Genomic DNA, 24,345 nt, shown 5'->3' with positions numbered 1-24,345 from the left:
GTGATGAGATCCTCCTTGCTGTGGGACTGCTGATTTGAGGGCATCCAGCCACTGGGAGTTCTGGGTGCTGCTGAGCTGGGCTGCACCCCTGCCCACTCACCACTGGGATGAAGCTGTGTGGGTGCCCCTGGACCTCTGAGGAGAAAGCGGCGTTCCCAGAAGGGGTAGCAGGGATGGAGGTGCTCAAGAAAGGTGTGGCCATGGCACCTGGGGATGTGGCTTTAGTGGCCTTGGTGATTGGTTGGTCAGTTGGTGGTGGGGACTTGATAATCCCAGAGGGGCTTTTTGATAATCCCAGAGGGGTTTTTGATAATCCCAGAAGGCTTTCCTGTGATGGAGAAGCTGGTGGCCAAGCACAGCAGCAGGCAGGGACATGTGGCCTGGCACAGGAGAAGCCCTTCTCAGTGGGGCTGGCTGGTGTGTGTGTGCCCTCTGCAGTGTGTGCCTGCTGGGAGGAGGTTTGCAGTGCTGTGTCTGCAATGCAGGGTGGGCAGCACGCTCACTGCCTCTGCTGCAGGGACCACCATGCTGGCACCGGGGCGGGCACCCAGTGCTGATGTGCAGTGTCCCAGTCTGAAGTGGGAGGGGGTGGGAAGGAGCAGTGTGGCTGCAGTGTGCCAAGGGAGCCGGCTTGGCTGGCACAGAGTGGGGGGTTGCCTGGTGACAGTGCAGCGAGGGGAAATGCTGTGCCCACTGCCACAGGGTGCTGGGGCTGTGCAGTGGGGGCAGCTGGGGGTTATTAATTGCTGGGCTGCAATGCAGGGTGGGCAGCAGCCCTGTGCTCCTCTCTGGGCCCCTCTTCCTGCCAGGGGTGCAGGTGGATGGCAGTGCCCCGTGAGCAATGCAGGATGGGTGATGCGCAGGGCTCCTGCATCCCTGCAGTGCCAGCTGGCTGGCTGGGTGGTGCCTTCTCATCTCCTAGTGCCAGGCTGGCAGTGCTGCTGTATTGGCAGTGTGGCTGTGTCCCTGCTGTGGCAGTGCCCTGTGTCCCTGCAATGATGGTTGGGTGATGTTCCTGCAGTGTATGCAGTGCCCTGAATCTCTGCAGAGGTGGATAGGAGGTAGCTCTGTAACCTGGCAGTGCCCAGTGACCTTGCAGTGATAGATGGGTGGCATCCCTGCAGTGACCTACGTCCCTGCAGTGCTGGACAGGTGACATGCCTGCAGTTTCCCATGTTCCTGCAGTGCTGGATAGGGGAATTTCCTGCATCCTGCAGTGCCAGGTGGGTGCCAGCCCCACATCCCTGCAGTGTCCCATCTCCCTGCAGTGCCAAGTGGGTGCCAGCCCCACATCCCTGCAGTGCCCCATCTCCCTGCAGTGCCAGGTGGGTGCCAGCCCCACCTCCCTCTGCAGAGCCCCTGCCCCTGTTTCTGGAGCTCCAGCAGAAGGGTGCAGTGCCCAGTGTCCCTGCCATGCCCGGCAGGCAGTGCCCTGGCAGTGGCTGGCACACAATGCTCCTGTGTTTCCCTGGTGAGAAGCTGTCTCCGAGGCTGGCCGGCTCCCATCGGGTTGCTGGCAGCGCCCTGCCGGTGCTGCCTCTTTGGGTCTAATTACAGTCTGTGGCCTGGTGGTGACAGGAGGGTGGACAGTGGCAGGAGTGGCTTCCTGCAAGCAACAGGAAGCCAGGGCTGCAGTTTCAATGCCAGGGTTGCTTGCTGGGGCAGGGCGTTGCAGGAACTTCCCCAGCCAAGACTGGTTCCTCCCCAGGCACTTGGCACTTGCTTGAGGAGGATGCCAGGAGACCCGGGCCGGGGCCAGCTCTGCCAGGAGGGCTCCTGGAACCCATTTCCTTCTTCTTTGGGACCATGCCCAGACGTGCGTGCCACGGGGAGTGCGCCCCAAAGCATACCCAAGGGGTATTAGGTCAAGGTGGAGCAGTCCTGAGGACCCAGGGTTGCCTAACCTCCGTTGTCTGTCTCCTTGCAGCTCCCCTGCAGCGCAGGATGAAGCCTCTGGCATCCTGCCTGGGCCTGTGGCTCCTCTTCCAGCTCCCTGCCCTGGGCTCCGGGACACGTGCGGTCTACAAGGTGCGGGAGGAGCAGCCTCCCAACACCCTCATAGGGAGCCTGGCCTCCGACTACGGCCTCCCAGACGTGGGGCACCTCTACAAGCTGGAGGTGGGGGCCCCATACCTCCGCGTGGATGGCAAGACCGGGGACATCTACACCACGGAGACCTCCATTGACAGGGAGAGCCTGCGGGAGTGCCAGCACCTGCTGCCCGGCCAGCCCTGCTACCTGGAGTTCGAGGTCTCCATCACTGACCTGATCCTGACCAGCGGCCCGCGCCTGCTGGAGGGGCAGATCGAGGTGTTGGACATCAACGACAACACCCCCAACTTCGCCTCGCCCGTCCTCACCCTCTCCATCCCCGAGAACACCAACGTCGGGACGCTCTTCCCCATCCCCACGGCCATGGACCGCGACTCGGGCACCAACGGCGTCGCCTCCTACGAGCTGACTGCCGGGCCAGAGGCGCAGGAGCTCTTCGGGCTGCAGGTGGCAGAGGATCAGGACGAGAAGCAGCCTCAGCTGATCGTCATGGGCAACCTGGATAGGGAGCAGTGGGACTCCTATGACCTGACCATCAAGGTGCAGGACGGGGGCAACCCGCCGCGGGCCAGCAGCGCCCTGCTGCGCATCACCATCCTGGACATGAACGACAATGCCCCCAAGTTCGAGAAGGCTCTCTACGAGGCTGAGCTCTCTGAAAACAGCCCCGTGGGGCACTCTGTCCTCCAGGTGAGCCTCAGATCTTTCTTCTCCCCTGCTCCTCTCCTAGAATCAAGTCATAGAGTTGTTTCGTGGAGTCACAGAAGTGTCAGGGTTGGAAGGGACTTCAAGGCTCAGCCAGCCCCAACCCCGCTGCCATGGGCAGGGACACCTCACACTACAGCAGGCTGCTGACAGCCACAGCCAGCCTGGCTGCAAACACCTCCAGGGGTGAGGCTGCCACCACCTCCCTGGGCAACCTGTGCCAGTCTCTCACCCCCCTCATGGGGAACAACTTCTTCCTCACATCCAATCTCAATCTCCCCATTTCTAGTTTTGCTCCATCCTCCCCAGTCCTATCACTCCCTGACACCCTCAAAAGTTCCTCCCCAGCTTTCTTGTAGGCCCCCTACAGATCCTGCAAGGCCACAAGAAGGTCTCCCTGGAGCCTTCTCTTCTCCAGACTGAACAGCCCCAACTCTCTCAGTCTCAGTTTCAGTTGGAAAGGGCCTCTAAGGTCACCAAGTCCAACCATCAGCCTAACACCACACCACCTCTCCTGCCTGGCTGCAGCAGAGGCAACCTGGGGAGCCTTTATATGACTGCCTGCTGCCAAGGTTCCTCAAGGGAGGGGAGAGCCTAGAAGGGCTGCAAGCCACAGGAGCCCACAGTGTCACTCAGGGCTGCTGTACAGGCAGGTGTCTGGGATGTCTCAACTGCTAAAATGATCTTGGAAGGCACAAGCAGGAATGTGCAGCCTCAGTGGAGGCTGCAGGCCACAACCACGGGGCAGCAGCAGGGCTGGTGAGGGTGTGGGAGCAAAGCTCTGGGTTATGGGGAGGTCTGGGACCCGAGGTCCACAGGGAGCCTGGCTTCATGCCAGGCTTCATGCCAGGCTGGTCTGAATGCTGCCCGCAGACAAGACATAGACTCTTTCATAAGCTGCATTCCCTTGGCCACTCCATGGAAACTCAGGAGCTGGGGGGCAGGCAGCATCCCTGCTGCCCATCCTGCAGGGGGTTACCCACGGGTGTGGGTGTCTGGAGGGACCAGAGGCTCTGCCCAGTCCCAGGTAGCGGTGCAAACTGTTGCTGGGGAGCCCGAGGGCTTGGATCTTGGTGGATTTGGCTTGGAGGGGGGCGTTGAGATGATAGCAGCAGACATCTGTTTATCTGCAGCTGCCATCTTAATAAGCGGAGCTCAGGCAGCTCTCAGCTGCTGCCTAATTCTGATCTGATTTTGGTGGTGGTGGTGGTGGCTTTTTTTTTTTTCTTCAAGAATTCCTTTTTCCCCTCTTAAGAGAATGGAAGTTTGGGAGCTGATAAGGGAGCTGCAGGGCTGGGAGGAGAATGGGCTGAGATGCTGCTGCTGCTGCCATGGCACAGCTTTTATCTTTCAGGGGGAAAATGACTTCCGCTTAGAGATTTATTAGTCATTTTTTTTTTTACCTCCTTTTTTGTCCCCTTCCTTTTTTTTTTTTTCCTTTTTTCTTTTTTTTTTTTTTTTTTTGCCAGCAGAGGTAAAAGGTGGAATTTACAATTTAACAACTTTGGTTCTCCATCCAAATCTGCTGAGCAAGATAACGGTGGAGCAGCAAATGGTGCAGAGAAGAGGCTGCTCGCGGAGCCGATTAGGGGAGGCAAATGTTAGACAAACCTCATCTGCTTCAGAAAGCAAATAATAGGCCTAGGAGCAGGGTTCTGGGGATGAGGAGCTCCTGATGGGTGGCTGCCATGCAGAGCTTGAGCAGTCCTGGTTCTCTCCTGGCTGCGCTCCTGAATGTGGGGATGGAGCTGGTGTGGTGTGGAGCTGCTGGGGGATGGAGGTACTGTGGTGTGGAGCTGCTGGGGGATGATGGAGCTGCTGGGGGATGGAGGACCTGCTGGGAGATGGAGCTGCTTCAGTGTGGAGCTGCTTTGGTGTGGAGCTCCTAGGGGATGATGAAGCTGCTAGGGGATGGAGCTGCTTTGGTGTGGAGTTGCTAGGGGATGGAGCTGCTGCAGTGTGGAGTTGGTGGGGGATGATGGAGCTGCTGGGGGATGGAAGACCTGCTGGGGGATGGAGCTGCTTCAGTGTGGAGCTGCTGGGGGGATGATGGAGCTGCTGGGGGATGGAGACACTTTGGCGTGGAGCTGCTGGGGGCTGGATCTGCTTCAGTGTGGAGCTACTGGGGGGATGATGGAGCTGCTGTAGGCTGGATCTTCTTCAGTGTGGAGCTACTGGGGGACGGAGCTCCTTCGGTGTGGAGCTGCTGGGGGATGGAGCTGCTTCAGTGTGGAGCTGCTGGGGCATGATGGAGCTGCTGCAGCTCTACACACCCTCACCTCCTTCTTCTTCATCCTCACCTTGGCCAGTCCAGCCATCCTCCCTGATTAGGGGAGGCAAATATTAGACAAACCTCATCTGCTTCAGAAAGCAAATAATAGGCCTAGGAGCAGGGTTCTGGGGATGTGGAACTCCTGATGGGTGGCTGCCATGCAGAGCTGGAGCAGCCCTGGTCCTTGCCTGGCTGTGTTCCTCAATGTGAGGATGGAGCTGCTAGGGAATGGAACCGGTGCAGTGTGGAGCTATTGGGGGATGATGAAGCTGCTGGGGGATGGAGCTCCTGTGACGTTAAGCTGCTGGGGGGATGGAGCTGCTGCAGTGTGGAGCTGCTGGGGGGATGATGGAGCTGCTGGAGCATGGAGCTGCTGCAGCTCCATGCACCCTCACCTCCTTCCTCTTCATCCTCACCTTGGCCAGTTGAGCCATCCTGCCTGATTAGGGGAGGCAAATATTAGACAAACATGACCTGCTCTAGAAAGCAAACAGTAGGTGCAGAAGCAGGATTGTGGGGATGTGGAGCCCCTGATGGCTGGCTGTCATGCAGAGCTCCAGCAGTCCTGGTCTTTTCCTGGCTGCATGTGAGGATAGAGCCTGCTGGGGGATGGAGCCTGCTGGGGGATGGAGCTGCTGTGGTATGGCTCTGCTGTGGGATGAAGCTGCTGCAGGATGGAGCTGCTGCAGCTCTGCAGATCCTAAGCTCCCTTCTCCTCCTCACCTTGGCCAGGCAGCTGCTCAAACCATCCCCTTTGGAGAGGGTTTTGTGGAGAGGGCACATCTGGAGACCTCTCTCCCAGTGCAGCTGCCAGTGGCAGGGGTTCTGGAGGATTCCCTGCCTGATTCCCTGCGTGCTGGAGCTGGCAGGAGGGGATCTCGGCCAACCAGCCCAGCCGGTTTTGCAGGAAGAGCAGGGAAAAGCCTCCCTGCCTGCCCCAGGGCCACTCCCAGCTGCTCAGCTGGTCCCAGGCTCTTTGCCCTGTAGTTCTTGGCCCCAGAAGTGGAAATCCTGGTTTTTCCCTTCTGAGCTGTCTTCAGAGGAGGCTGTAGTGGTGGTTTGTGGAGGGGGGTCATGCTGCCTTAGAATCAGAGAATTCTTTGTGTTGGAAGCTCTGAGTCCAGCTGACAGCCCAACACCCAATGGCCACCAAACAATGGCCCCAAGTGCCATGGCCACAGGTTTCTTGAACACCTCCAGGGATGGGCAGTCCACCACCTCCCTGGGCAGCCTGTGCCAATCCCTGACCACTCCTCCAGCAAAGAAAAATTTTCCTTGTCTCTAATCTAACCCTCCCCTGGCACAATTTCAGGCCATTTCCTCTCCTTCCATCACCCGAAATGAGACAGAACAGCCCAACCCCCACATCACTGCAACCTCTTTTCAGGGAGCTGTAGAGAATAATGAGGCCTCCCTCAGCCTCCTTTTGTCCAGGCTCAACATCCCCAGTTCCCTCAGCTGCTCCTCACCAGCCCTGATCTCCAGACCCTTCAGCATCTTGGTTACTTTTCAGCATCTTGGTTACTTTTCAGCATCTTGGTTGCCCTGCTTCATGGTTTAGGGCCACAAGGATGATTAGAGGACTGGAGCACCTCTTTTATGAGGACAGACTGAGGGAGTTGGGGCTGTTCAGTCTGGAGAGGAGAAGGCTCCAGGGAGACCTAATTGTGGCCTTCCAGTACCTGAAGGGGGCTCCAAGAAAGCTGGTAAGGGACTTTTTGGAGTGTCAGGGAATGATAGGACTGGGGGGGATGAAACAAAACTAGAAATGGGGAGATTGAGATTGGATGTGAGGAAGAAGTTGTTGCCCATGAGGGTGGTGAGAGCCTGGCACAGGTTGCCCAGGGAGGCGGTGGCAGCCTCATGCCTGGAGGATTTTGCAGCCAGGCTGGATGTGGCTGTGAGCAAGCTGCTGTAGTGTGAGGTGTCCCTGCCCATGGCAATGGGGTTGGGACTGGCTGAGCCTTAAGGTCCCTTCCAGCTCTGACAGTTCTCTGATTCTCTGATTCTATGGTTGCTGTTGTCCTCCTGCTCACCTCCTGCTCACCCCTAACCCACCCCCTCCCTCCCCCAGGTGAAAGCCAACGACTCAGACCAAGGGGCCAATGCAGAGATCGATTACTCCTTCCACCAAGCCTCGGACATGGTGCGGCGGCTGCTGCGGCTGGACCGCACCACGGGGCTGATCACTGTGCAGGGCCCCATCGACCGCGAGGACGTCAACATGCTCAAGTTCTCCGTCCTGGCCAAGGACAAGGGCGCCAACCCCAAGAGCGCCCGTGCCCAGGTGGTGGTCAACATCAAGGACATGAACGACAACGCGCCCTCCATAGAGATCCGGGGCATCGGCCTGGTCACCCACCAGGACGGCATGGCCAACATCTCGGAGGACGTGCCAGTGAAGACGGCGGTGGCCCTGGTGCAGGTGTCCGACCGGGATGAGGGTGAGAACGCGGCAGTGACCTGTGTGGTCGCTGGTGACGTCCCCTTCCAGCTGCAACAGGCCAGCGAGACGGGCAGCGACAGCAAGAAGAAATACTTCCTGCAGACCACCACCCCGCTGGACTACGAGGCGGTGAAGGAGTACACCATCGAGATCGTGGCGGTGGACTCGGGGAACCCTCCCCTCTCCAGCACCAACTCCCTGAAAGTGCAGGTGGTGGATGTCAACGACAATGCACCCGTCTTCAGCCAGAGCTACACCGAGGTGGCCTTCCCTGAGAACAACGAGCCCGATGACCTGGTGATGGAGGTGAGCGCCACTGACGCTGACAGCGGCTCCAACGCCCAGCTGGTGTACTCCCTGCTCACCGACCCCTCCTCCAAGGGCTCCTTCAGCATTGATCCTGACTCTGGGGAGATACGGGTGAAGGCGGTGCTGGACCGGGAACAGCGGGAGCGCTACGAGTTCTCAGTGGTGGCAGCGGACAAGGGCAGCCCCAGCCTGAAGGGCACGGCCTCCGTGGCCATCAACGTCATGGACCGGAACGACAACGACCCCAAGTTCATGCTGAGTGGCTACAACTTCTCGGTGATGGAGAACATGCCGCCCCTCAGCCCTGTGGGCATGGTGACAGTGATCGATGCCGACAAGGGGGAGAATGCCCGCATCCAGCTGTCGGTGGAGCAAGACAACGGTGACTTCGTCATCCAGAATGGCACCGGCACCATCCTCTCCAGCATCTCCTTCGACCGGGAGCAGCAGAGCACCTACACCTTCCGCCTCAAGGCGGTGGACGGTGGGGACCCTCCGAGGTCTGCCTACGTAGGGGTGACCATCAATGTCCTGGATGAGAATGACAACGCCCCCTTCATCACCTCACCCTCCAATGCCACCTACAAACACATCCTGCCCCACACCAGCCCTGGCCAGCAGGTGAGCAAGGTGAAGGCGGAGGACATCGACTCCGGCGTCAATGCCGAGCTGACCTACAGCATCATGGGAGGCAACCCCTTCGAGCTCTTCCAGATCTCCCCTCAGAGCGGGGACATCACTCTGGAGAAGGAGATCTTGCGCAAGCACCACGGCCTGCACCGCCTGGTGGTGCGGGTCAACGACAAGGGCAAGCCCTCGCGGCATGGCACGGCCCTGGTCCACTTCTACGTCAATGAGACGCTGGCCAACCGCACGCTGCTGGACACGCTGGTGGGGCACAGCCTGGACACCCCTCTCGACATAGACATCGCCGGAGACCCCGAGTACGAGCGCAGCAAGCAGAGGAGCAACATCCTCTTTGGGGTCATCGCCGGCATCGTGGCCGTCACCTTGGTCATTGTGCTGGTGGTCCTGGTGCGCTACTGCCGCCAGCGTGAGGCCAAGAGCGGCTACCAGGCGGGCAAGAAGGAGACCAAGGACCTGTACGCCCCCAAGCAGGCCAGCAAGGGTGGGAAGAGCAAGAACAAAGTGAAGAAGAGCAAGTCTCCCAAGCCACCCAAGCCTGTGGAGGATGAGGAGGAGACGGGGCTGCAGAAGTCGCTCAAGTTCAACCTGATGAACGACTCCGTCAGCGACAGCCCCCGAATCCACCTGCCACTCAACTACCCCCCGGGCAGCCCAGACCTGGGGCGCCACTACCGCTCCAATTCGCCCTTGCCCTCCATCCAGCTGCAGCCTCAGTCGCCCTCCGCCTCCAAGAAGCACCAAGTGGTGCAGGACCTGCCGGCCACCAACACCTTTGTTGGCACCGGGGACAACAACTCGACGGGCTCCGAGCAGTACTCGGACTACAGCTACCGCACCAACCCCCAGAAATACACCAACAAGCAGGTAGGAGAGCTCGTCCTGAGGCCGGCCGCGGCCTCCCCCCTGCACCGGGGACCCATCTGGACAGAGGTGTGGGAGTGAGCCTGGACTGGGCCCCCAGCCCTGCATGCGTGGCCTCTGGGGGCTGGTGAAGGACTTGCCCCGGAGCTGAGCCGCAGAGCCTGGCTGCGGGGTGGGGACGGGCTGGGGGCGCGCGGCGGGGTCGGCCAAACGCTGTTGAAGGCCTTGTCAGAGCGCCTGGGGCTGGGTCCTGGTGGCGCTGCCCGGGTGACAGTGAGGCGGTGGGGGCTGCATGAGCGTTGTCTTTGCATGTGGAGCTCTGGGGGAGGAACTCCACCTGCTTGGGGCCTCTTTGGGGGCTGGCTGTAAGGGCACCAAGGAGGGCAATGCCCAACTCTCCCACCCATCGCTCTGCTTGGGGAGGACAGACTGGTCCTGCTTCTGCCACGGCTCTGGGCAACCAGAGTTTCCAGCTCAGCCCCAGCCCGGGCAATAGCCAGGGGTTGCCAGCCCGGCTCTGCTGGTGTGGCTGCACCTCAGAAAGGGAGCTCTGTGCCCGCTGTGGCTGCCCAGGCAGGTGGGGCTGGGTGGAGGAGCAAAGCTCTGCCTTTTTCCCAGGCTCAGGCCTCTGGCTTCCCCCAGGCTTGGGGCCCTTCTGCCACAGCCAGTGACAAGCAGGCTTCCAGTGGTGCCAGCATTGGGCCTGGAGCTGTGGCACTGCAGGAGCCACTGCAGAGGGGCAGAGGAGGTGGTGGGGGCAGCGGTGCTTCATCTGGTCACAGGGGGTGCTGGAGGAGCCGGGCACTGGGGTCTCTGCTGCGTGCTGACGTCGGGTCACTGCTCTTGGTCTAGCCAGGGGGTTTCTGCTTGCCTGTGGGGCAGGGTGGAGGTAAGGTGTTGGCTGTGGACAGGGAAGGGCTGCTCGCTGGTGTGCACTGGAGCTTGGAGCTGTCCCAGGAGGTCGTGGGGTTAGGCTGGAGCTTGCAGGAGCCTCTTTGACTCAGGCTGTCTTTGCCACTTAGCTTGCACCACGTTTCTGCTTTGGCGCCTGTCGGGTCTGTCCTTAACTAGCTGAAGAGGGAGAGGGGTGACAAGTGCCTGTGGCTTTGCCTTCTTCCTGGGGCCCCGTGGGTGAGGACCACCCACTCCCCCCGCACTGTGCTGTACCCCTGGAGCCCCCTGCTCCCTTCTTTGTACCCCCATGAGCGGCAGGCTGGGCTCCTGCCGTGGGGCTGAGCTCAGCTGCCCTGTTGGAGTTGACTTCAATAAAGTTTTCTATTTTTGACCGGTTGTGCCTTATTTTCCCTCTTCCCCTAAATATGTTCTTGCTCCCAGCACTTCCCCAGGCATGCTCTCCATGGCCTTGGCCACCGGAGCACTGGAGGCCTCGTGGTGCCCAGGGGTGACGTCCCCACTGGCCAACCATCTCTGCAAGCCATCTCCTGCCATCTCCACTGTGCCTCGATGTGGCCAGTCCAGAGGCCTCACGCTGCTGACCTCCCCCCCCCCCCCCCAGACTGACATCTCCCATCACTGCCTGGTCACTGCCTGGCCCTCTGAGGACACGTTCCTCCAGGACATGGCCCACAATACATCCACTCCCACCCCACCCCTGCAGTGTGGATGTGGTGACAGCCTGAGCCACCAACCAGCCAGCCCCAGCTGTCCTCCACCCCAGCATCCCTCCCTGCATAGCTTCTCCTGGTTCATCTCCACGTCCTTTTGAGCCCCACCCATGTCCCACAGGCAGAGCATGGGGGAGCAGACCCCTGCCAGGCGGTGCCTGGCTGGCATTGACCTAGATGCCATGGGTGAGGGCTGGCAGCCGCCCGCCCCTCGCCCGCCCCCCTCCCACCGTGCTGCCAGAATCAGGACGCTCCCTGCTGCAGATGGAGCCTTGCTGCGTCAGCAGTGCCGGGGCGGGGACAGCACCCCAAGCAGGCCAGCACCCACCCTGGCACATAATGGGCACCCTTGCAGCAAAGGAGAGCTCCTCCTGAGCAGGCTCTCTGCCACCGGCGGGGCTGTGGGAGGGTGATGGAGCCAGGCAGCCATGGTCCCCTTAAAGATGGCTCTGCCCTTCCTGCAGGGCACCTTGGGGGTTATGAAGCTGCTGTGGGGCTTGCTCAAGGCTCTTATCTCCAGCAGGCTGGAGAGACAATGGGTTCTAGTAGGCAGGAGTAGGTCAGCATCCCTTCCCCAGATCCTGGATGGGGTTGTCTTACACCCCTCTCCCTCCAGTCAAGCATCACATCTCTGGGACCTCCCTGCTGCCCATTCCTTCCTCTTTCTCATGGTTTTTCCTCCCAGCTGGGTCAGACATCCCCACAGCCACCACAGCAGCTTCACCTCTTCCCCAGGGGCTCCAACCTGCCTCACCAGGCTGCTGGAGCAGAGGAGCTGTGGTGCTGGGAGAGATTTGCTCATCTAGGGGAACCAGTGGTTCTGGCTTTGGTGGTTTCAGGCCTGTGCCAGCCTTGGCTCTCACAGTCTCCTAGTTTGTTTTGCTAACAGCAGAAGGTTTTATCTTGAACCCGTCCAGGAAGTGTCTGGGCCTCCTGGGGCCTCCTAGGCAGGCAGGGCTGGGACCTGAGGGGAGATGTGATGGCTGCAGAGGAGGAAAGGAGACACCAGCAACCACCTAAAATAACTGGTTCCTTCAGGGCTGGGCAGGGCAGTCTGGGGGCTTGGCTCAGCCTTGCTATCTGCTTCCCTTTGGGAACTTTCTGAGAGATGTTTCCCTTCCTTGTCTTGTCCTCAGCAGCTCTTTGATGAGCCTGGGCTGAGAACCCAACCCCTCCGTAGCCAGCGTGGGGAGCGTCTGCTTTCCTCTGCCTCTGTCTCCCAGGCTCCATCCTTTGGGGCTTGCTTTCCTCCTGTGAAGTGGTGGTGGTGGGGGGGGGGGGGGAGGGACCCAATGCAGCTTTTCCAGCTGCACCAAGCCAAAACTGGCATTGGTTTCCCAGGGAGGTGGTGGCAGCCTCATGCCTGGAGGTTTTTGAAGCCCAGGCTGGATGTGGCTATGAGCAACCTGCTGTAGTGTGAGGTGTCCCTGCCCATGGCAGGGAGGTTGGGACTGGCTGAGCCTTGAGGTCCCTTCCAACCCTGACAGTTCTATGATTTTATCAAGACAGCCCCAGGTCCTCCTAGCCCCCCACCCCCTGAGAAGCTTGTTGGAGTGGTGTTACCTTCAGCATGCTGCTGGGAGCTCAGCAGAGGTGGCTGCACCTGCCTGCAGGCTTGAGGAGCACCGTGCAGCATTAATTACTCTCAGTGGGGGGGGGGGGGGAGAGGAAGGATGAGAGGAATATTGTAACCCTAATGGGCAGAGATGAAATTGTCTTGTTTCAGAAGTGAGCTCCGAGTCTCGGCAAATTGCAGGTTTAGGTGTTGGCAGATGTCTGGGAAAGTCCTCCTGCCTCGCTGGAATTTCTCAAGGTCGTTCAGGTGGAACGAGCTGATAAATGGATCCAGCCATCAGCTGCAGATGGAGCTGAGGGTTCTTGGGGGAACCACCTGTCCTGTTTCCCCCCTCCCACTTTCGGGAAGGCACGGTGCTGGGAGCATCTCCCAGGCACTGCAAACCAGCTCCTGGGGGCCGTCGTGCTCGCTCCACGCTCGGCTCAGAGCTGCAGAAGGCTATAGGAGAGGGACCGCATCGGTGAGGTCCCAGGGGCTAAGCTGCTGCTGGCAAGAGTGGTTGGGCTCGGCAGGCCAGCTATGAATGCAGAGGGGCTTCACTGGGGTGCTTGTGGGAGCTGGTAGAACCAAGAGGCATTGGGGGACACACCGTGCTGGCTTCTGGGGAGCTGGTGAGGATGCTGAGAGCCTCACCAGCCAAGGCAGAAACGTGCACTGGCGCCTGGCAGGTCTGTGCTGGGGGGCTTGGGTTTGTGGTAGGGAGGGGTGTAGAGCACCAGGAGGGCTTGCAGAGCTCCAGATGAAGAGCTTCAGTCACGGGAGGCAGCCTGGTGGTGCAGGCTGGCCTGTGGAGCTGGAGGAAGCGTGGGTGTGTGCAGGCTGTGCCGCAGGAGGGGGTGGCAGCAGGGTGTGCTGAGCCAGGAGGGGGTGGCAGCAGGGTGTGCTCAGCCTGTGCTTGTGTGGGGGAGGTGCCAGCAGGGTGCTTATGGCATGCACCCCACAGAGGGGTGGCACGGAGGGGTGTGAAGGCCCTGGGGCAGGATGGTGTCAGGGGGGACACATCAGGGGTAGGGGATGTGAGGGAGTGCTCCTCTGGGAGGAGGTGGCACAGGGAGGGGTACAGACCCTGTTCCTGGAGGAGGTGGCAGCCTGTACTGCAGTGGGAGGAGGCATAGAAGGGGGTACCCAATGGGTACCATGAGGAGAGGTAGCACAGGGCTGCGCACAAGCTGGAAGGCCTGGAGTGGTGGCAGTGGAGTGTACACAGCCTGAGGGTGGCAGGGGGTGACAGCAGGGTGCAGGCAGCGTGCAGCCATGGGCAGGTGAGGATCTCTCTGTAAGCAGCCAGTGGTGCTTACTGCCCCCGCCCCACCGAGGGGAACGTCAGGTCTCTCCTACCCAATAGTCCTTGGCCCCACCACTGCTTGAGACCTCATCCTTTGCTCCTTTGGGGGCTCACCCAGCCTGTGCTACCTGCCCAAGGCTCCTGACATCAGGCTGGGCTGCCTGGGTGGATGCAGCTCTGGTCAGTTCCCTTTCTCCCCCGCCCTGCTGAGTCAGATGCTGCTCATTCCTTGATACCCTCATCTTCCTCTCCCTTCTCACACCCCCAGGCTCTCCCTTGCCTAATGCCCTTGGAGCCAGTGTTGGGCTGTGGTGAGCACAGGCTTGGATCTGGGGGACGACTCATCTGGAGACTTTCCAAATCCACCTGGATGCGTTCCCATGTGGACTACCCTAAGTGATCCTGCTTTGGCAGGGGGGTTGGACTGGATTATGTCTGGAGGTCCCTTCCAACCTCTAATGTACTGTGGAACCATGGCACTGACTTCTTTCCATTCCCCTCCACTCTCAGACTGGATCTGCTCTTCTCCAGCCCTCTCTCCTGCTCTGCTGGGGCAGTGCCCTCCCCTTTCCCTGACGCTTTCCCAATCTCCCCATTCTCTCCTGACCTGCTGTCTGCTGGCCCTGGCACAGAGGGCTGCTGAGCCCCCTGGCTGGCTCTGCCAGGCAAGCTGTGGATGCTTCGTGCCATGAAAGCCTTGGCTGTGTGGGCAGTGCCCGCTCCAGGCTGCGCTGATTGATATTCCCAGCACTGCTCTGCCCGCTCGGCCGGGCTCTCAGCTGCAGTGCTGCTCCCGGCACCCACAGGCCTGCCTGCAGCCTGCTGCACAGCCTCCCAAACCCGGGGGCAGCACCTGCATGGGAGGTGTCCACGGGGACTCTGGGATCTGTCTGCCCAGAGAGCAACTAAGGAGGCTGTGGATGGGGGAGAAGGGCGTGGATGGGGGGAAGGTGGGCTGCAGTTGAAAGGGAGTAGAATCACAAGGAAATTTGGGGCTGGAAAAGGCCTCTGAGATCCTCAAGTCCAGCTGTCAACCCAACCCCACTGTGGCCACCAAACCATGGCCCCAAGTGCCATGGCCTCAGGTTTCTTGAACATCTCCAGGGATGGGCACTCCACCACCTCCCTGGGCAGCCTGTGCCAATCCCTGATGACTCTGGCAGCAAAGAAATTGTTCCTCATCTCCAACCTAACCCTCCCCTGGCACAATTTCAGGCCATTGCCTCTCCTATCACCTGAGACTCAGAAGAGAGCCCAACCCCCACCTCACTGCAGCCTCCTCTCAGGGAGCTGTAGGGAGCAGTGAGGTCTCCCCTCAGCCTTGTCCAGACTAAATGCCCCCAGCTCCCTCAGCTGCTTCTCTTCAGGCTTCTTCTCTAGACAGACCCTTCACCAGCTCTGTTGTCCTTCTTCAGCACCTCCTTCTGGGGTGCTCTATGGTGATGCTCTGGGATGGAATGGAGAGGAGGTTGGGGTAATGAGAGTGTGCTTGATGTAGGGCAGGGTGGGGTGCTGTGGGGGAAGAATGGGGGCTAAAGGATGCCATGGAGCAAAGGGGCAAGGAGCTGTTCTGTCCCTGGGAACTGTGTCAGCTCTGGGTGGGGAGGGCAGGTCCAGGAGGGTGTGGGACAGTGGTTAAGAGGTGGCTGCTGTGTGTTTGTGTCCCCACGGCTGGTGTCCCCCCAGGCTCTGTGGCGTGGATGGTGTGCAGGAGCCATGCAGCTCATGGCTGGGCTGACTCATGGGGGTGTGCTGGGGTGGGTCACAAAGAGCTGGAGCTCTCCTTCAAGGTTTGGGGGTGTTGGATGCTCAGTCCCTGTGGTTCCCTGCCAAAGCTCTGTCTTGTCAACACCTTTTGAATGCTGCCCTGGGAGCCGAACCCGGTGCCAAGCCCAAAGGACATTCCTCCTCCTCCTCCTCCCCCTCCACCCTCCATCACCCTGCAGAGCTGCTGTGTGAGAGCAGCTGCCCATGAAAGCCTGGGCACAGCCCATCTCCAGGGCACACCTGTGCTCTTGCACACTGCCCTTCAAGCCAGGACATCCCAGCTGTAGTTACACAACCCAAGCTCTGCTCTTGGGAGAAACCAAGCTGGGCAGTGGGGATTACTCCCAGAGAGACTCTTCCCATAGTCCCCACTTCCTTCAGTGCCCCAGGAAGCATCCAGGCTGCTCAGCTGAGGCAGGCCAGGGTTGAACATGGGAGGAAGAGGGACACAGGTCACCTCTGGCAGTTTGGTCCCCCTCGAGCCACTTCTGATGCTAGCTGTGGCATCCACTAGTCCAACCTGAATGAAGCTTGGTCTTGGTTTCACCTCTGGAAGCCAAGGTCACCTGCAACTCAGACTCACTCAGCCTGCCCCTAGTGGGTCCCATGTTGGCCTTGTCTTCTCTCTAGATTTCTGAGCTTCTCTGGAGGTCTCAGGCTGCACTCCTGAGGAACTTATTTCCATGCCCATGTTTCCTTTCCTCGAGGGGTTCTTGACTCAGCTCCGTGGTTGAGAGTGCAAGAGGATGTCAGGTGAAGGAACAGCTAAACAACTCCCCAGCATCCCTTGGAACATCTCCTGGTTGTTCCTCATCAAAGCCTTCCCATGGTCTCAGCACTTTACTGCCTCAGTGTTTCGGGTGCTCACAGGAAGGAGTGGGTGGGAGAGGAGGTTTGTGGCAGTGACCTGCTAGGAGGGCAGGAGAAGGCTCCTGCATTGTCTCATCTTTCACATCCACAACAGCATTCAGAGATCCTTAAAGATGCCCCTGCCCCAGTAGACAAACATCTTTCTGAGCACCTCTTGGCTCTTGATCTGTGACCTAAGCATGGCATGGGACAAGCACCCATCTTGGCAGGTGCCAGCAAAGCTGTCTTCAGAGAGGCATCAGGCTGGGAGGGCAGCAAATCACCACCTCCCCCTGGGAACCAATCCTGCTCCATGGTGGCTGTGGAGTAGAGTGGCCTGATTCACTTCCTCTGGGACATCTCCAAAGGCCCAAGCAGGCTGAAAGCCTGCAGCTATGAAGCTCTCACCTGGCCTGGATTCCACAGGCTCCAAACAACCCTGGTGCCAGGGAGAGTCTCGACAAATACCCATCCCTGCTTGGGGGACACACACACCTTCCTGTCTGAGTTTGGGACTGAGCTTGGGAGGGACCTTCTTGTCTGAGCTTGGGATTGAGTTTGGGAGGGACCTTCTTGTCTGAGCTTGGGGGGAACCTTCTTGTCTGAGCTTGGGATTGAGCTTGGGAGGGACCTTCTTGTCTGAGCTTGGGAGGAACCTTCTTGTCTGAGTTTGGGATTGAGCTTGGGAGGAGCCTTCTTGTCTGAGCTTGGGAGGGAACCTTCTTGTCTGAGTTTGGGATTGAGTTTGGGAGGAACCTTCTTGTCTGAGCTTGGGATTGATCTTGAGGGGAACCTTCTTGTCTGAGCTTGGGATTGAGCTTGAGGCGAACCTTCTTGTCTGAGCTTGGGATTGAGCTTGAGGGGAACCTTCTTGTCTGAGCTTGGGATTGAGCTTGAGGGGAACCTTCTTGTCTGAGCTTGGGATTGAGTTTGGGAGGGTCCTTCTTGTCTGAGCTTGGGGGGGAACCTTCTTGTCTGAGTTTGGGAGGAACCTTCTTGTCTGAGTTTGGGTTTGAGCCTAGGGGGGACCTTCTTGTCTGAATTTGGGACAGAGCTTGGGGGGACCTTCTTGCCTGATCTTGGGGGGGACATTCTTGCCTGAGCTTGGGAGGGACCTTCTTGTATGATCTTGGGATTGAGCCTGGGGGAGACACCGTCTTGTCTGAACTTGGGGGGGAACCTTCTTGTCTGAGTTTGGGATTGAGCTTGGGAGGAACCTTCTTGTCTGAGTTTGGGGGGGAACCTTCTTGTCTGAGTTTGGGTTTGAGCCTGGGGGGGACCTTCTTGTCTGAATTTGAGACAGAGCTTGGGGGGACCTTCTTGCCTGATCTTGGGGGGGACATTCTTGTCTGAGTTTGGGAGGGAACCTTCCTGTCTGAGTTTGGGACTGAGACTGGGAGGGACCTTCTTCTCTGAGTTTGGGACAGAGCTTGGGGGGACCTTCTTGCCTGATCTTGGGGGGGACATTCTTGCCTGAGCTTGGGAGGGACCTTCTTGTATGATCTTGGGATTGAGCCTGGGGGAGACACCATCTTGTCTGAACTTGGGGGGAACCTTCTTGTCTGATTTTGGGATTGAGCTTGGGAGGGACCTTCTTGTCTGAGTTTGGGATTGAGCCTGGGAGGGACCTTCTTGTCTGAGTTTAGGACAGAGCTTGGGGGGACCTTCTTGCCTGATCTTGGGGGGGACATTCTTGTCTGAGTTTGGGAGGGAACCTTCCTGTCTGAGTTTGGGACTGAGCCTGGGAGGGACCTTCTTGTCTGAGTTTGGGACAGAGCTTGGGGGGACCTTCTTGCCTGAGCTTGGGGGGGACATTCTTGTCTGAGTTTGGAGGGAACCTTCCTGTCTGAGTTTGGGACTCAGATTGGGAGGGACCTTCTTGTCTGAGCTTGGGAGGAACCTTCTTGTCTGAGTTTGGGTTTGAGCCTGGGGGGGACCTTCTTGTCTGAATTTGAGACAGAGCTTGGGGGGACCTTCTTGCCTGATCTTGGGGGGGACATTCTTGCCTGAGCTTGGGAGGGACCTTCTTGTCTGAGTTTGGGACTGAGCCTGGGAGGGACCTTCTTGTCTGAGTTTGGGACAGAGCTTGGGGGGACCTTCTTGCCTGAGCTTGGGGGGGACATTCTTGTCTGAGTTTGGAGGGAACCTTCCTGTCTGAGTTTGGGACTCAGATTGGGAGGGACCTTCTTGTCTGAGCTTGGGAGGAACCTTCTTGTCTGAGTTTGGGTTTGAGCCTGGGGGGGACCTTCTTGTCTGAATTTGAGACAGAGCTTGGGGGGACCTTCTTGCCTGATCTTGGGGGGGACATTCTTGTCTGAGTTTGGGAGGGAACCTTCCTGTCTGAGTTTGGGACTGAGCCTGGGAGGGACCTTCTTGTCTGAGTTTGGGACAGAGCTTGGGGGGACCTTCTTGCCTGAGCTTGGGGGGGACATTCTTGTCTGAGTTTGGAGGGAACCTTCCTGTCTGAGTTTGGGACTCAGATTGGGAGGGACCTTCTTGTCTGAGCTTGGGAGGAACCTTCTTGTCTGAGTTTGGGTTTGAGCCTGGGGGGGACCTTCTTGTCTGAATTTGAGACAGAGCTTGGGGGGACCTTCTTGCCTGATCTTGGGGGGGACATTCTTGCCTGAGCTTGGGAGGGACCTTCTTGTCTGAGTTTGGGACTGAGCTTGGTGGGGTCCTTCTCGTCTGAGCTTGGTTCTGAACTGGTGCTTGAAATGTCTTGCTAATGTGATGTCTGATGTTCCTCTTACACTAATCTCTTCATCTTTCTCTACTTCTTCATCAAAAGCTCTCCAGCCCAGCAGAAAGCCAGCTCAGGATTTCAGATGTGTGAAGAGCCCTTCATTACTATTCAGGCTGGGCAAGACCTTTTTGGGGTGTTGTGATTCAAGGCCCTGGGAATGCCTGAAGGAGCTTGGGCTCTTTTTTTTTTTCCCCTTCTCTTTCCAAGGATTTCAAGCAGATCACAGTATATTAGGGTCTATCAGGATGTCTCTTACCCAAAGAAGAAAGCTCAGAAACCTTCTCTAATGTTGAGGATTTTTTTTGCTTGAGCCACCATGTGCAAAGCCTGGCCCAAGGACTTGACAGCTCCCCTAGGATTTGAGGATGGTAAAAGCAAGCCGGCCTCAGATCATCCAGCTGCTTATGCTCAGCAAGAGCTAAAGGGTGGGCAGCAAGAGGCTGGGGCCAGACTCTTCTCAGTGGTGCTGGGTGACAGCACAAAGGGCAATGGGCACAAACTGGAACCCAGGAGGAGAAACTTGTTTGGTGTCAACATCTGCCTGGTGAGGAAAGGCTGTGAGCCCTGGGGGTGCTGAGCCTGGAGAAGAGCAGCCCCAGAGGAGAGCTCAGCAATGCTCAGCAGGAGCTAAAGGAGCTGTGGGGGTTAAGAGGCTGGGGCCAGATTCTGCTCAGTGGTGCCCAGGGACAGCACAAGGGGCAATGGGCACAGCCTGGCACCCAGGAGGTTCCATGTGAAGAGGAGGAGAACTTTGCTTGGTGTGAGGGTGCTGGAGGCCTGGAGCAGGCTGCCCAGAGAGGTTGTGGAGTCTCCTTGTGTGGAGAGCTTCCAGCCCCCCCTGGGCATTGTGCTGCTGGGCAAGCTGCTGTGGGTGCCCTGCTGGGGCAGGGGACTTGGTCTGGATGAGCTCCAGAGGTCACTTCCAACCTTCAACATTCTCTGCCGGTGAGAATGGTAATGACAGAGCAGTGCAGGCAAAACAAGTGGCCTCAGCCAGCCTTACAACATCACCTGCCTTACCTGTTTGCTGTCCCCAAATGAGGGCTTGTCTCACTCAGTGCCATCAGTCACCATTAGGTGCAGGTTGGTTGCAGACCACTAAAGCGAGGGCTCCTCCGCCGACAGCCGTGTGTTGGTTCACAGACCAAGCAGGAACAGCTTCTGCCCTCGGCCTAGGGAGAGGGAAATGGTCTAGAAAGCAGGGCTGACAGCAGGGGAAAATGGGCAATTTGGAAAGAAAGCAGCAAGAAGTGAGTGGGTGATGAGTGGCTGGAGAGCAGCATGGAGGAGAAGGCCTTGGGGGTGTCAGCTGGTGACAAAGTCCCCAGGAGCCAGCAATGGTCCCTGGCAGCCCAGCAGGCAGCTGAGTGCTGAGCTGCATCCAGAGCAGGGAGAGCAGCAGCACAGGGAGGGCATTCTGCCCTCTGCTCTGCTCAGACCCCCAAATGTAACACTGCCTCTGGTTCTGGGGCCCCCAGCACATGAAGGACCTGGAGCTGCTGGAGAGGGTCCAGAGGAGGCCACAGAGATGATCAGAGGGCTGCAGAAGCTCCCCTGTGGGCACAGGCTGGGAGAGTTGGGGCTGTTCAGCCTGGAGAAGAGAAGGCTTCAGGGAGACCTCAGAGCAGCCATCTAATGCCTGAAGGAGCTTCAGGAGAGCTGGGGTGGACTTGTGCCAGGGGCTGGGAGTACCAGGATGAGGGACCATGAATTTGAGTTGGGAGAGGGGAAATTGAGACTGGAGATGAGGAAGAAATTCATTGCAGTGAGGGTGGGAAGACACTGGCACAGGTTGCCCAGGGAGGCTGTGGATGTCTCCTTGCTGGAGGTATTCAAAGCCAGGCTGGATGAGACCTCGAGCCACCTGGGCTGGTAGGAGGTGTCCCTGCCCATGGCAGTGGGATTGGAACTGGATGATCTCTAAGGTCCCTTCCAACCCAACTCATTCTGTGGCTTTTCTTTCCATTTTGCCTCCTTTCCAAGCCAAGCCCTGTGCAGATCCCTTTCTCCACAAGCAGAGATGCACAAACAGATATTTCTTCCTAATGACTTCTCAGGGCTGGGCTCCCACTGACCTTTCCGAGCTCCGCTTCATAATCAACACCTGGCTGCAGTTCTGGAGTGGAAGTTACCTTTGCCAGAGCATCATTTTCCCATTTCTCTGTGTCAGCAAAGATATTTCCCACCCCCTGCTCCCACTCTGGAAGGAGAAACCTTCTTGACAAACGATCTGATTGCAGCCAGTGGACATCTTTCCACTCCAAGCCTTGCCTTGAAGCACTCCTCCTTAGCAGGCTTGGTTTTAGAGCCCTGACCCCCTGCTCTCTCTTTCAGAGCTTTCAGTCCTCTCTGTCAGCTCCACTGGGTGCAACTGAGAACCAGTTTAGCTCATTCTTTTGCCCACTCTACAGCTGTTGGATTCCTCAAGGGCTTTCCCTCGAGCCTTGTTCCCAGCCTTGGAACCTTTCTCTCTGTGGAACCTTCAGATGGTTTTAAAGGCAATTATGAGGCCTCCTTCTGTGTCCTGAGCAATTTCAGCTCTCTCCCAGGTCTCTGCCAAATGGTGCTATTATCAGCTTGAAGGGTGATAGGCATTGCAGGACAGCAGGGTCAGGCCCATTTAGACAGCATTCCAGGCATCCCCCTTTTGAGAGCTTTATGATCCATTATCTCCATATTTTCCCTTTCCGGTCTCCCATGCAAACCAAAGGGAAAGGAATAGCAAAAAAAAAGGGGGGGGGGGGGGGGAAGAAGGGAGAAGGGGGGAAGCAAATTGCACCTCAGAGCTCTGATAGGCTGAGAGGTGAGGCAACCTCTGTCCTGAGGCTGCCTAAAATGGGTTTCTAATTGTGTTAGATCTTGCTAGGAGTTAGATGAATTCGATGTGACCAGGCGGGCTGGCACCAGGCTGCGGCAGCTTCTTTGAGCCTCATGCAAATTTCAGGAGGCTCGGGGGCAACCTGTGTGGAGTCAGCCCATTTTGCCCAGATTTATTCATTAAAGAGTGCCTCAGGAGCTGATGGCCATTTTAGGATGGCTGCCCTGCTATCATTATTGCAGCAGGACCCAGTGCCACCTCTCTTCTGGCTGCAAGGTCAGCGCCGGCTAATTGTCAGCGGTGGAAGCGGTGCCAGGGGCCAATTAGAAGGGGGAGCAGCTGCTCTGCAGCTCATACCTGGGTTTGGGAGGTGGCATTCATGTGGGTTCATAGAATCCTACAATCAGAGAAGTGCCAGGGGTGGAAGGCACCTCAAGGCTCAGCCAGTCCCAACCCCATTGCCATGGGCAGGGACACCTCACACTACAGCAGGTTGCTCACAGCCACAGCCAGCCTGGCTGCAAACACCTCCAGGCATGAGGCTGCCACCACCTCCCTGGGCAACCTGTGCCAGTCTCTCACCACCCTCATGGGGAACAACTTCTTCCTCACATCCAATCTCAATCTCCCCACTTCTGCTTTTGCTCCATCCCCCCCAGTCCTATCACTCCCTGACACCCTACAAAGTCCCTCCCCAGCTTTCTTGGAGCCCCCTGCAGATCCTGCAAGGCCACAAGAAGGTCTCCCTGGAGCCTTCTCCCCTCCAGACTGCACAAACCCAACTCTCTCAGTCTGTCTCCAGAGCAGAGCAGCTCCAGCCCTCTGCTCATCCTCGTGGCCCTTCTCTGGACATGCTCCAGGTTGGAAAAAGACCTTTCAGATCATCAACTCCAACTGTAACCCAGCTCCATGACCACGAAACTCTATCCTGAAGCTTCTCATCTGTGTGGTTTTGGAATGCCCCCAGGGGTGGGGACTCCACCACCTCCCTAGGCAGCCTGTGCCAATCCCTGACCACTCTTGCAGGAGAGTTTTCCTAGCATCCAATCAAAGCCCTCCCTCTGCTCGTCTTTCCTCCAGTTGAGGGTTCCTTCTGTAGCTTCACTTGTGAAGAGTGAAAGAACTAAAGGGCTGTGGGGCTCCTCAGGCATGGGGATGGACACCAGGATTTGTGGGCACACCACAGCCATCAGACAGGATCACAGGCTCACAGGGTGTTAGGGGTTGGAAGGGACCTCTGGAGATTTTCTAGGCCAACCCCCCTGCCAGAGCAGGACCAGAGAATCCAGCACAGGTCACACAGGAACACATCCAGACAGGGATGGAAAGGCTCCAGAGAAGGAGACTCCACAACCTCTCTGGGCAGCCTGCTCCAGGGCTCTGTGAGCCTCACAGTGAAGAAGTTCCTCCTCATGTTGATGTGGAACCTCCTGTGCTGGAGTTTATATCCATTGCCCCTTGTCCTATCCCAGGGTGCAGCTGAGCAGAGCCTGTCCCCTCCCTCCTGACCCCCAGCCCTCAGAGATTTATAGACATTTATTAAATGCCCTCTCAGTCTTCTCTTCTCCAAACTGAGAAGAAGCTGAGAGCCTCTCCTCCCCAGGCAGTGCTGCAGTCCCTTCAGCATCCTTGCAGCCCTCCCTTGGACTCTCTCCAGCAGATCCCTGTCCCTCTTGAGCTGGGGAACCCAGAACTGGATGCAATACTCCAGGTGTGGCCTCACCAGGGCAGAGTAGAGGGGGAGGAGAGCCTGTCCCCTCCCTCCTGACCCCCAGCCCTCAGAGATTGATAGACATTGATCAGATCCCTCTCAGTCTTCTCCTCTCCCAGGCCTCTCATCCTTTCTTCAGAAGGCACATTGTCCTTTCCTTGAGAACCCAGGTGGTTCTTGGCAATCCAAGCCCAGCTTTCCTTGAGGCTTGCCCTGGTTTCCATGGGTACAGTCTTGCCCTCAGGCTCCTGTTCTGAGCCTGGTGCTATGTGCTCCTCTCCAGACATGACGCCAACACATCCAATAAATCACAGAATAGGAGAATGGGCTGGGCCTTGAGGGACCCCCAAAGCTCAGCCAGTCCAACCCCCTGCACTCAGCAGGGACATCCTCCACTGGATCAGGTAGCCCACAGCCCTGTCCAGCCTCACCTGGACTATCTCCAGGGATAGAGCCCCAACCACCTCCCTGGGCAACCTGTTGCAGTGTTCCACCACCCTCCTGGTGCAGAACTTGTTCCCAATATCCAATCTCAATCTGCTCTTCTTCAGTTTGAGGTCATTGCTCCTCATCCTGTTCCTGCAGGCCTTTGGGAACAGTCCCTCTGCAGCCTCCTTGTAGCCCCCTTCAGGTACTGGAAGCTGCTCTAAGGTCTCCCTGGAGCCTTCTCTTCTCCAG

At 58.1% G+C, this 24,345-nt stretch overlaps 1 protein-coding gene across 4 annotated transcripts in view; it reads left to right on the top strand.

Moving 5' to 3' along the window:
- PCDH1 (protocadherin 1) overlaps positions 1 to 24,345 on the top strand; it is an 86,875-nt gene that overhangs the window by 6,169 nt on the left and 56,361 nt on the right. For all 4 annotated transcript variants that reach the window (XR_010991386.1, XM_068169539.1, XM_068169540.1 and 1 more), the window contains exons 2-3: positions 1,928 to 2,742; positions 7,104 to 9,296. Coding sequence is in view for 3 of the 4 variants with exons in the window: in XM_068169539.1 (XP_068025640.1) it covers positions 1,928 to 2,742; positions 7,104 to 9,296 (3,008 nt within the window). In the remaining variant the exon portion in view is untranslated. The remainder of the gene's footprint in view (positions 1 to 1,927; positions 2,743 to 7,103; positions 9,297 to 24,345) is intronic.

This window comes from Melanerpes formicivorus, unplaced genomic scaffold (assembly GCF_026170545.1).
Source record: "Melanerpes formicivorus ecotype bairdi unplaced genomic scaffold, bMelFor1.0.p_v2 SCAF_188, whole genome shotgun sequence".
Lineage (NCBI taxonomy): Eukaryota > Metazoa > Chordata > Aves > Piciformes > Picidae > Melanerpes > Melanerpes formicivorus.
The sequence above is the reverse complement of the archived record's forward strand: the minus strand, read 5'-3'. Positions and strand labels throughout refer to the sequence as shown.